Genomic DNA, 12,417 nt, shown 5'->3' with positions numbered 1-12,417 from the left:
ATGCGCAACTTTAAATAAATATAGACGACACGTTCTACTCAATTAAATAGACTTTTTATTAAATGTTCTCTCCTACATCAGTGCAGCGCCACAGTAAATACGCACTACAATGACAATAGTTTAAAACGATTTGAAGCATGTTGTATTTTGGGGGAGGGGCAGAGCTTTGTTACGTCATATTTGAGGGGGGGTTGACTTTTTGTGACGTCTGTGACGAAGGGGTGGGGGGGGTCAAAAATCGTCCAAAATCGCGTGATGTCATTTATGGACAGCCCCTAAAACGGTTTAAGACCAACTTTTGAGTAATGATTTTGAATGACATTGGTATGCATGCTAATTTAAATGGAATGTTGAAGAGTTCTTTATTTTGGAACAGAAACATTTGAACAGATGTAACGGTGTACAATCTCATCATAAATTAAGTTTTATTTTTGATTGATAAATTAATGGTGCACAGTAAGTCTTCAATTGTACATGCGAAAACAATACATTATGTACCATGTACAATATACTATCTGCAACTGTTAATTACCCGATTGCCAAGATATGCAGAAATTATTTTTGAAAAATAAATCTCCATTAAACACCCACTTAATCCCCTTCTTCGTTACGCATTTATTATATTTAAAGAAAAATAACCCTCCACAAACTTTTAAACCGTGTTGCACACAACTAAATGCGGTACACGATACGATAGTTTTTTTATCACGCTAATTAAATACTGTACATCAAACAACATAGACATCTGCAAGTAAACATGCAACAGTAGTAAATATGATCCCAAGACACAATGTCCCTGTCACCGTGGCTGGAGTTCAACAGGGCACATCATCACCCACGCTCAATTCACTGGTCAATGCAGGCCTCCCAAAGGCCATTGCCAGATTTCAAGGTTTTGCGACGGATAAATCCACCCGGGGATCTGCACAACGGGCCAGACGATACAGTCGAACGTGTTCCTTTGGCCCCATCACCCCGCTGTCAGCCTCGAGCACAGGGGCAGAGAACATGTTGGGTGTATTTCATAGAGCACTCGGGTTAGGGCTGGCAGGAGGAGACAGCAAGTCACACATAGCATCTTCGCAATCTTCTTGTTTATCCTGCAGGATGATATCTCCCTTCGCCTGGCTGCCATCCCCTTCGCCAAGCCCTTCACAAACCAGGTCTTCTGCCAAATCGACTTCTGCCATTGCTTCAGAAAGACGCACCACTTCTGCCCCACGTTGCTCAATGTCATCCACAACGAAGAGAGCTTTATCCAGGACGTCGGCGTCCTCTTCTAAATCCTGCTCGGCAGACAACATTTGTGCCACCGACAGCCCCGCCACTGCGTTATGAGCAGACGCCCCTTCTCCTAACATCGCCAGTTCGGCCAGAGTCTTGCACGTTTTGTGCATCGCTGCATGGCACGGCTGCTCCTCATGGCCGACATCCTGAAATGGGAGGTTCGATACCCCGTCGGTGTCTTTGCTCGCACGCTCGGATGCGCCGTTTCCGTCGTGAGGAAGTACTGGTTGAGCAGCAGCGCCAGCTTCTGTGGTCAAGCCGAGGAATTGTGACTGCGCCTCGCTGGTATCCGAGTGGCTGTACGTGCAAGCCGGTTCGTCTGGCCTCCTAGCCGAGGCCTCTCTCTCCTGCCCCTCTGCCTCCTGCCGACAGAGCCCCAGGCTGGTGGAGTCCTGGGGCGCAACGCCAACACCGGAAGCACCTGCTGAGAATGTAAGCAATTAGTGATACGGATGTTTTGCGTGGGTGATGCACTTTAATTAAAAATCAAACAATAAGGTGTTGTCTATACTCTTTGGGTCTTTCGGTAAAGTCACGTAGATAGAAAAATAATAGATCACGACGTTTCGATCGCAACACAGGTAATCGTCTTCACCTGAAGACAACACAGGCAATCGTCTTGTTTTTGTCCATTGTGCACACTTTACAATGGAGCGTTATCAACATGTGCAGTAGTATTATTAGTATCACCGATCTGGGTAGACTGCATCAGGGAAAAAGTGTACTTAGCCTCAAATGTATTCATCCGCCAATACGCATCATGTTATTTGCTATGAAATATACAACGATGTACCTGAGTTTAGACATGGAGACTGTTTAATTATGGCCATCTTTCTTACCAGTTGCACTGCTGAGCACCATGGGCTGCAGAGGAGGCTTGAGGTCTGAATTCAATTTTAAGCTTCCAGCCCCATTGAGCATGGGATCTTTGCTACCTGCAGTCCAAGTGACACAACAATCATTAATAATAATATTCTCATTCAGCTGAAATGAAATAGAAATGCGGATTAGGATACATCGATGCTGCTGAGACAAGCGCACATAGGTTAGTGGAGACATTTGTAAGCACCGATATTAAAAGCCAACATTTTCACTGAAAGAAAAATATTTCCAGAATGATTTCAGCGTGTTATTCCATTCACGTGTGAGATTTTAATATTTTTGAACGAATGACTGAATCTCGTCTCAATAAATCATACAAAGAGTGCCCACTAAAATAAACATATATATGAAGAAGAACATGTGAAAAAGAGACAGACCCATAGAGGCGTACAGAAGACATGCAATTAACACATGCACATGTGTGGCATGCTAAAGAGCAGAGAAGAGGGGACCAGTACCTATGCCCACAGACACACTGTAGGTCCGGCCTGGTGGCAGGTGAGGTGGTGTGGAAAAGTAGAGGGGGGGTGGGAAACAAGGACAAGAGCAAGTTAAACCAACAAACGCCTCACCAATTGCAGCAGTCGCAAAAATGATGCTGGCTCGTGCATTACCCTGGCAGCAAAGCAGCCTCGGCGCACAAATTCCCAGCAACCCAGAGCTCAATAATGCCACTCGCCTACACAGTGATGCACACTGCTACCCTACCTGGCTTAGACTCTAAAAGGACGACACCACCCAAAATACCCCGAGCTAGAAATGCTCCGATACGTGCATTGTCTTTGTGCTGTTCACCCTTTGGTGTTCTCTGGTCTGACACTGGTGAGACTAGGCCCGAAAGAAGGCTGTCTCTGGTGTAGACCAATCAGTCTCAAGGATAATGCCATATATTATCATAGCGTGCTTTGTTTGCATGTTCACCATAAGTACGTGTGGTTATTGCAGACTTGATCACTTGCAAAAGGTTTCTATTTGGTGTTGGAACGTCTCAACACCTGTTTCATTGCCGGAAAGGGTAAAACCTGTTCTTATTTTTCATACTTTGATACTGCCACAAAAGGTCCCATTTTGTAGCTATTGTCTTGTAGATTTATAACTAGGCTGTTTGTCCAGGGCTGCCCCATCCGAGTTTGAAGGTTTGTAATGAGAAACAATAGACTTTTGAATCTCTCACGTAGACATGCCCACCAAAGCACGTGATAGTGACATAAATGCGTGGAAGTTATGTCACATTGATGTTCTTCAATTATTTTTTGTCGTACTTAATTCGGCTAAATTCTAGACCTAAAATAAAAAAAAAGTATGAGAATCGGTTTTGCCCTTTTTTCTGGCAACAAAACAGGTGTTAAGATGTTAAAACACCAAACTGAAACCTTTTACAAGGAATCATGTCTGCATTAACCACAATACTTGTGGTCAGAATGCAAACAAAAAACATACATGCATTGTCTTTGAAACTGATTGGTCCACGTCAAAAGGCGTCCTCTGGTCTAACACACATCTACCAATAAAACAACACCGTGTAGTTTTATTGTTAGATGCGATAGTGCTGCCCCCTCTTGTTTGGTAATTGGAATCTCGGAAAAAGTTCCCTTAAAATCACTTCCGTGGTCCATTCTTTTACTCTCAGGGTGGGGGGTTTGAATTTGTTACCCGAGTGTGTGCATCACTGGCAACGCATCGCCACCAAATAATTAGTAAAACCAAGCTATGCGCTGCTATACGAGATATCTGATTTGGATTATTACAAATTAAATAAATACAAATAAAAATTAAAAGTCTTGCTTTTCATTACCTATGCTTCAAACTGAAATAATTTGAGACAGAATGGGATGCAGTCCGGCCATGAATCTACAAGGCTAAGAGTCGTTTGCTTTTTAGATTGCATCTTCCTTAAATATTTTTTTAAAAACCTGCCTTGGGACAGCACAGAACCTGAATGTCGATTTAAACCGCAAGGATTGCAGGAATTTGACTTGAAGTGCAACTATTGCCAAGGGGCGAGAGGTGTGGTGATGCTGCTGTTGTTGGTGGAGCTGACAAAGGACCCACCAGGAAGACACCACAGCCCCGACACTTCCAGAGTCTTTAACTTCCTCTCCAGCTCAGCGACTCGTGTGCCCAGGATCCTACACAGCAACAACGCTTCAGGGCAGGGCATTTCTAAAGCTCCCCGCTCCCGCCCTTTGTACCAAGAAGCAGACAGAAGATTTTGGATAATATCTGACTGCAATTATTTTCCCCAACAGTGAGCAAATTACACAAAAGAAGGCTATTCAGTTTAATGTGCATGAATGACAAACAGCTGACAAATTATAAATCACAATTTTAATTTATAAAGCATGGCATTTTTGTTGTTACTGGTCTTACTTATTTTATTGCGGTTGATATTTTTAATATGATCTTATTTTTTAGACTGTTGCGACATTAATTTAGTTTGAGACATGTCGCTGGTTCATGACAAACACTGTACTTATGCAAACCTGTTTTTGTACGTTTCATTCTGAGACCAACAATATTAATGTCTACATTGGAGATGATGAGGGTCATGATCATGATATTCAATCACTAAAAAATAACTTAACAAACAAACTCTTCGGTATCCTGACCTCCCAATTACATATGTCCTCCGTTCTTGTAAAACATTTTTAGACGAAAAGTGGTCACATTTATATTAAATTCTAGACATGATTGAAAATAGTTCAATCGTATAAGTGAGTGAGGGAGAAGGGTAGGAGGCTACAGGGCCGAGAAGGTGAGATAACAGTAAAGACAAAGTGAGAATGAAGAAGCTACAGCGATATTCATTAGACATTCATTGATGGGCGGATGGACTGCGTATTTGCGTGCTGTACTTGTTGGTCTTGCGCTGGTGCTGTAGGGCCATGTTCTTGTCGTGGATCGTCTCCAGCAGCGCGAGGGCGAGCGAGCGCAGGTCTGACAAGGACTGCTGGGTGAGCGGGAGGCACGGGGACCGTTCCTCCGCGAGCATCTCCTGCACTGTACCCCCCACAAACACGCCACATGAGCAATGTAGCACACCATACTACGGGGGTCACTCCCAAATGCACTTCATTATCCCATTATTGCTTTGCACATTGCGTTTGGATGACGTGACACAAAAGGGTTTATTGCAAGACCACGGGCTACGAAATCCGGACAAGATTAGCTTAATGAGCTACGCAGCTAACGCAGCTTCTCATTTACGATCCTCGAATGCACAAGGATGGCTGCCAACACGACACTGCTGCTTTTTAACGACTTCTAGGAGGCGCAATTAATGACCATAATTGTTAGATGTTAAGCCAAACATCTGTTTCTTTATTCTTGCCGAACTATGCAGATTTACATAATTCAGGACATGTGGTTTGGCACTCAGCAGCTTGTGTGATGCGTGTCTATTTTAGAGGCTGGGTGGGGAGAGATGTGGATGTCTGGGGTAGCTGTGTCTCAAGTACCTTGTTTGGCTGACAGGATGCCAGTTAGTCCACTGCTGCCCACTTTCACTGTGTTTTTGGGAGCCTTCCTTCGCTCGAGGGCCCCCTGAAGAAACATTAAAGATATGGATTTTGTTGTTGTTAAGAACACGCGTACTCTCATGAAAATCCGTGAATAAATCGTGAATGTTTCATATCTTATTAGAGTAAATTACGAGACTGCCATTTTTACTTTAAAACAATCTAATTTGTTTTGCATCAGCTTACTTCTCGCCTCTCATCTCTCTCTACTCCCCTGTCAGTAGACTCCAGAAACCAAGGTCTCCTGGTGAAACCCACAGTCAATCTTTGCTCATCAGGAGATCATCACTTAGCTCTAAAAACTCTGGCCTAGTCACCTACATAGCAGACTCTTCCCCCACTATAAATTCAATCTCAAGACCTTTCTACCTTTGACTATTTCCTACATCATGCACTCCCTCTCCGATCGTCCCCTAGAGTGTGTCCATTGTTTTGTACAGCATAAACGTAATTACATTTACACGTGACATCCATGCGACTGCTATAGAGTGCCACTCATCCAGGTGTCGTACACACCTTGTACTTGGAGATGGTGCTCTTCAGGATCATCTTCTCCTCCTGCATCTGTTTAAGCCTGTCTTGGAGATACCTGTCAAGTAGATTTCACAACTTTTAAGTGATTGTGCAAAAGTGATGAGAAATAATTATTTTTCCCAAGTGGCAAAGAACTGCGTTTAGTTTGTTGTCCTTCCCCCCACACCTCAGATTCGGATGGTTGGCTACATACCGTGTGAAAGAAGTTCAACATACATACCATATTTAAAGAAAACAAAACATGGAATGATTGACCAGTTTATCAATTATAATGTGTGCTCATACTCACGAAATGCAATTGAGTTACATATGCAATAATCGTTTATATTCGAAAAGTGGGAATTTCCCTACGAGCCAATAAGCAGAATGAATGGGACAGACAATATCGATAAAACAAACAGTACAAATGAAGTAGACAATACAAAGGCGTCAGTACCAATAGTACGAGAGGGAGTGGTAGTCGAGAAAAGACAGGCAGTAATACACGAGTGAAAAAAAAATCGATGAATTGACTCTTGACCCAATATCATAACAATTCATCACGTTGTTGAGAAAGTGAAATGTCATTCCTCCTAGAGACCCTGAAAACATGCTCTGTTGGCTTCTCCACCCGACAACTGAAAACTTTTCTCACCCCATCCAGCAATTAGGAATTATGCTACAAATGACATCGATGTCAATTTGAACAGCACCACATCCCTGACGAGCCAAACCTAACTCCAGTAGTCCCACAGCACACCCTTCTGTTACCACACGAGATGTTAACTACCTCGCCTGGTATGCAGGAGGACGTGGGTTCAATCCCAACCCTGACACCTGCTGTATATTTGGAGTTTGCATGTTCTCCCCATTGTCACGTGGATTTTTCTCCAGGTCCTCCGGTTTTACCCCCCACATTTAGAAGCATGCATTTTTAAGAATATTTGGTTGCTGTAAATTTCCACATAAGACACTTCGTTGAGCTATCAATTGTGGCCAGGTCGCTTCTGAGAAAAGAGATCAATAGCTCAGTTGGTCTTACCTGGTGAAATTAAAAGTTTAGTTTAGTTCTCAAGCCCAGCAAACCTGTTCTCCATGCAGAGGGCATCGACGTCCACAATCCGGTTCTCGTGGCCACCCAACACCTGGTTGAGTTCCAGGTTGAGGCGCTCAGCCTTGGCCTTGTGGAAGGCGTGCTCCGTCCGCATCTCCTCCAACTCGTCCAAGGCCGCCTGCAGCTCCCTTTCCTGCCTCTCGGTCTACACAGAGAGGGATTCGGAGGCCGTGTGGAGACTCAAGTGTTGTAAGGCAGTTGATCAAGCATTAGCAGTGTAACACTCGGCAAGTTGGAACGCCGTTGATTTCCAATGGTGCATTGTTAAGTAAATGTCAGAAAAGTTAACACGTAACACCTGGGCTCCTGCCAGCAAACATTTGATACTGCACGTGGCCTTCAAGTTAACCAAGCCTGGCACAAGCGCTGGGGTTACGAGACCTTCACTTTAGTGGCAATTTGTGGCCGTTGTTGTGTTCAAGCCTTGTGGGGAGTGGTGGCACAGTGGGTAGTGCACTGCGTTGTGAACCCAGCGAACCGAGTTTGATTTACATCAGAAAAGGTCCTCCTCTGTGTCAACTCAATCTTACATTAGGAACTGGTGCAGTGTATAAAAGTCTGCAAGATAGAGACAGTGGCAGCCAGGCGTGGTGCTAGCCACACCACCCCCTCGTGCGCTGTTCTGGCCTTCATAAGCGCTCGCTAAAGCACTTCCTCCAACGCTCTGTGTAGGCTACACGAAAGATCTCTGTGTGTGTGTTTTGATTGTATCAGGCCCTGCAGTTACCTGCTCTCGCGCTGTCTCCAGCTGCTGGACGAGATCTTCTCGTTCGTGTGCCGGGAAGTGCCGCGCTCCGACCTCCTCGTCTCCCAGGCGCTGTCGGGCTATCGTCATGCGCAGGAGCTGAAATGGAAACATGATTCACAACCACCATCTGCCATTGTCTTGAAGAAACAGTATTTATTCCCAAGATTTCTTGGGCTCCAACCATACTTTTAAAAGTATACCGTTGAAGCTGTTTGGAGCAATGACACTGATGCACAAGTGTGAACCAGGATTCACCTTAATGTCTCCCTGTGCCTCAGACAACCTCTGCTTCAGCTCCTTGCTTTCCTCCAGGAGGCGTTTGTTCTGCTCTCGTGAGTCACTCAGCAGCTGTGCAAGGTTTGCCTGCGAACCGGAAGGTGAAAACGAATGGTGTAAAGAACACATTAATGCCTTTATTATCAATATCAGTCACAATACACTGCTTGATGAAGGCCTCCCCCATATGACGTCCATCTTTTGTGGTCTTGCGATGAAAAAATTCATCGAGCTCTGACACATGAGTAGAGCTCATCGCCCTGGACGTTCTTTTGAGCGTGCTCGCTCCTGTAACTCTGTGGAACTCTGAGTGTTACCGTGTGCACAAGGGAGTAATACTCCATAATGTTCATATTTATTTGTTGTACTTAATTCGGCTAAATTCTAGACCTGAATTTTTTTTTTATGAAAATAGGTTTTCCCATTTTTTCTGGCAACAAAACAGGTGTTAAGATGTTAAAACACCAAACTGAAACCTTTTACAAGGAATCATGTCTGCATTAACCACAATACTTGTGGTCAGATTGCAAACAAAAATATATATGCATTAAATCGTGACTTAAAGCGATCGTGACTCGCTATGTTTTCACCTGATGACGATTGCTTGTGTTGCGATCGAAACGTCGCGATAATTTTTATTATCTTTCTATCTACGCGGCTTTATGGAAAGACCCAAAGAAAACATATATGCATTGTTTTTGAAACTGATTGATCCACACCAGAGACAGCTTTCTTTTGAGACCCACAGAATATAAATGTTCGTATTCTTACATTTCAAAATCCATTTCAGTAGGACCATCTCTTAGGATTTCCTGAAATCCAAGCCTACACGAATTGGTATTCCGAGTCATCCATCAAAGTAAAAACGCAAGTTCAACCCTGTTTAGCGTCCAAGATCAGAGGAAACGGAGTAATTTGGTCATGGGAAATATACATTTGAAAACTTTTCTGTTATGATCCTTAAGCAAAGGAAACGCACACATAAATTAACACCAATCGTCGTTAATATTTTAACAGGGAAGTTTATGGTACCTGGTTCCGTTTTTCTGGAGGAAGAGTAGGGTCGCCCTCCTGAAAAAAAGCAATAAAACCCATCAGAATGACAAGCACACAGGTAACAGTGTTTGATCAGCTGTGACGTGAGCGAGATGATGGCCCTTGGACAGTGCAGATGTCGTGCTGCGCATTGACGCGTGCATTTGTGTCGCGTACCACAAGCTCCCGGTACTTATGCCGCACTGCTTGGTGTTTCTCCCGCAGCTGGTTGGCCATGAGGCGGTACTGGTCGCGTTCTTGTTGACATGAGTCCAGCTCCTTGGACAGAATTAGCAGTGCCTCTTTCTTGCTCTCCAGCTTGCGCTTGCACACCACGTACTAGAGCGGTCAGAGCAGGGAAAATGGGTTGAAGTAACAGCTGGCGGATGTGATATTGATTCGATATTTACACTGGACGGATTAACCCCCCGGATAATGTGAAAAATTGGCTCGTGTGACTTTTAACCAGCCTATCAAACTACAATCCATTTTCACGTGGCACTGGCAAGCCACTTTACACAACTATAAGTACAACTTCTAGCTCTCGAAAATAGGTGAATTGAAAGGAAGTTAGAAATGTGCTTTAAAGCTAGGGTAACTTACTTCGAAGTTTCAAAAAGGACATGTGATAAATGTAATCAGGAGGAGGTTGCAAACGACTGGACAGACATTTGTGACACTCAAAAGGTTGGCAATCAAGGGGATGACATAAAATAACGACATGTCAGTGGTGGTGAGACTGTCAGAGCGGTCCTTGAAGGATATCGTTGACTGTAACAAGGGGGATACCTAAAGCCAGATGATGACGAGACTGACTTTAACAGAAGGAGCAATCGTGAAGTATGGTGACATCATCAGCACTGGCCATGTTGGCAAGCCACGCAGTCGAAATACTGTACTGTAATCCGATCTGCCTCTGACTGTAAAAAAAATCATCTTCAAGCACCCAGGTGGAAGCACCTGAGCATATCAGATTGTGCCACATGCAATTTAAAAGCGCAGTTGAAAAGCTAATTTATTAAGTAAACAAAAAAGAGGGCGTGTCTTGCTCGGTCGTTAAGTTGCATGTTACACGTGTTTTAGAGTTGTCTATTACAGCCAGAGGCCTTGTGGTCTAATTACTCCCTTTATACGTTTTCAGTCACAGCAACCAGCTCTTCCAGTCAATCTTGTCTCGGTGAGTTACGTTTCAGTCGTAGTGGTACATTCACCATTGCTGCATAGGGCGTGTTATGCAAATGGTTACGTGTGTAATGACAATTACTGTTTACATCAACAGCATACACATTTCACACATTCTCAGATCTGCCCTATTAATAGATACTGACATGATGCATAAACCATTAGCATAAATTGCATTACCATAAAACAGTGTTTGCATTTTTTACTGGAAACCACACACGCCGTCATTTAACAACCCGCAGGGCTTAAATATTCCAAGAACACAGGATGAGATGTTACTATAAATTATAAAGCGAAGTCATTTGTTAATCCACTGCTGTTTGGAGGCCTCTCCCCACACCGTGTCAATAATGAAGGTCGCTTGACCATACTTCACCACGCTGGTCAACGTGGTTTTGCAATCTACCTCTCCAAAACAGTAGCTCTGAACTTTTAACCACCCAAGCTTCCCCACACTAGGTACTTATCTAACTTAATATGCTTATGTATCGCGTCTTATTTTAAGAGTCACAATGTCGGAGTAAGGGGATGGAAACCCCAAGGCTCCCCAACCCGGATGGAGACTGCCCAACCCGGGCAGGCCGGACAGTAAAGCCGTAAAAGGCCTACTCGAGTAGGCCGCAGTCATGTTCCCAGTAGGCATATGCCAACTTATCACTGCGAGACTCACCTCGTTCACGAGCGCTTGCCATTCCGACTCCGTTCGCTGAATTGACACCATTATTTGCGTGTCTTTTAATCAACAGTTACGTTCCAACTAACAACGAGAAATTCGCAAGACGACAACGCAGCCAGCCTCGCGTTGTTGACATTTACACGTCAGCATTGGGGGGAGGGGCGGGAACCTCGCGCCAACAGCGGGGCCGCGCACGGTTCCTCCACTCACCGCTCACTTGCTGTTGCGGAGCAGGCAGTTTTTACTGCCATGCATTTGCATTGGGGTGCGTCGTGGGCGTTCAACAGAGGTGGAGTAAACGAACCGTCGTCGTTGTCACCTTGCCCCCCTCACTCCCCCGCTTCTCGGGCAGTGTTCTTCACCTGCAAGGTGCCCTCACCCTGGTGGCCTCACCCTGGTGGCATTTAGTGCGCCCCCCCCCCCTCTCACCGACAAAACACAAATGGTGAAACACCCCCCACCCCCCCCCCATCACCGTCGTCATGCTGTCAAACCTCAATGGTTTAAAATGCGTGGCGGCCCTCACACTCTGGCTGAACGATTAATCGATTTCAAATCGAAATAGCAATTTGAAACATGGCATGTTCTGTTTACGTGACAACCCTTACTAGTTGGCTGTCGGGTGGTGGCGAGTTTAACGACACATTTTTATATTTACGCGATCTAACCCAAAAAAACCCCCTGTATTATGGATGATATTGGTCGCGAAAGCCTCCTACATGTTCAATTGACCACCCTATCATGCCAAACATCTTGGCCCAGACATTCCTTCTCCTGTCGCTCCTTTATGGCGAGATCTTAACTCCCTCGCCTGATATACAGGAGGTCGCGCGTTCGATCCCAACCCTGACGATGCCTGCTGTATATTTGGGGTTTGCGTGTCTCTGTCTCCCCCTGGTCGCATGGATCTGTCTTCAGGTCCTCCGGTTTTCCCTGCAAGATGCGTTTAAGAGTATTTGGCTGCGATATAATTTCCACACGATAAGCCACTTCGTTGAGCAATCTTTTGTGGCCAGGTAGCTTTTTTAAAAGAGATCCATAGCTCAGTGGGATCTTAGCTGGTAAAATAAAATAAAAATTGTTTAGTGTATTGCTGCTGCTCATCTTGTCTTGGATACTCCCGTTCCAGCATTCATTCCCTTCCCCGGTCATTTGGCCCTGCCTGACCTTTTGCAAAACTGACTGG

General features: G+C 44.7%; 1 protein-coding gene across 2 annotated transcripts; it reads right to left on the bottom strand.

Annotated features, from left to right (window-relative positions):
- Positions 1-224: 224 nt before the first annotated feature.
- Positions 225-11,377, bottom strand: CCDC149 (coiled-coil domain containing 149). 2 transcript variants are annotated; one of them, XM_078855303.1, is made up of 13 exons: positions 11,226-11,377; positions 9,551-9,712; positions 9,371-9,409; positions 8,318-8,425; positions 8,042-8,158; positions 7,287-7,459; positions 6,204-6,276; positions 5,628-5,712; positions 5,025-5,169; positions 4,222-4,298; positions 2,628-2,657; positions 2,127-2,222; positions 225-1,708 (listed from the first exon to the last, which is right to left on the bottom strand). In XM_078855303.1, the coding sequence occupies exons 1-13, from the start codon at positions 11,274-11,276 to the stop codon at positions 1,023-1,025; spliced, it is 1,842 nt and encodes a 613-aa protein (XP_078711429.1). In that variant the 5' UTR covers positions 11,277-11,377; the 3' UTR covers positions 225-1,022. The 2 variants fall into 2 exon arrangements, with proteins under 2 accessions (XP_078711429.1, XP_078711428.1); XM_078855302.1 differs by having other exon boundaries at positions 228-1,711.
- Positions 11,378-12,417: the final 1,040 nt, after the last annotated feature.

The sequence above is a fragment of the Lampetra fluviatilis genome, chromosome 4 (assembly GCF_964198595.1).
Source record: "Lampetra fluviatilis chromosome 4, kcLamFluv1.1, whole genome shotgun sequence".
Classification (NCBI taxonomy): Eukaryota; Metazoa; Chordata; class Hyperoartia; order Petromyzontiformes; family Petromyzontidae; genus Lampetra; species Lampetra fluviatilis.
This window is presented reverse-complemented; position numbering and strand designations above follow the sequence as displayed.

What these genes read in the sequence shown, in the direction of transcription:
- CCDC149 (XM_078855302.1), bottom strand. Translation starts at nt 11,276, where the DNA reads ATGGTGTCAATTCAGCGAACGGAGTCGGAATGGCAAGCGCTCGTGAAC. An exon ending in TGGAGACAGCGCGAGAGCAG is followed by an intron (nt 7,460 to 8,041) that starts GTAACTGCAGGG and finishes CTCTCTGTGTAG; the next exon opens with ACCGAGAGGCAGGAAAGGGA. An exon ending in CATCCTGTCAGCCAAACAAG is followed by an intron (nt 5,170 to 5,627) that starts GTACTTGAGACA and finishes TGGGGGGTACAG; the next exon opens with TGCAGGAGATGCTCGCGGAG.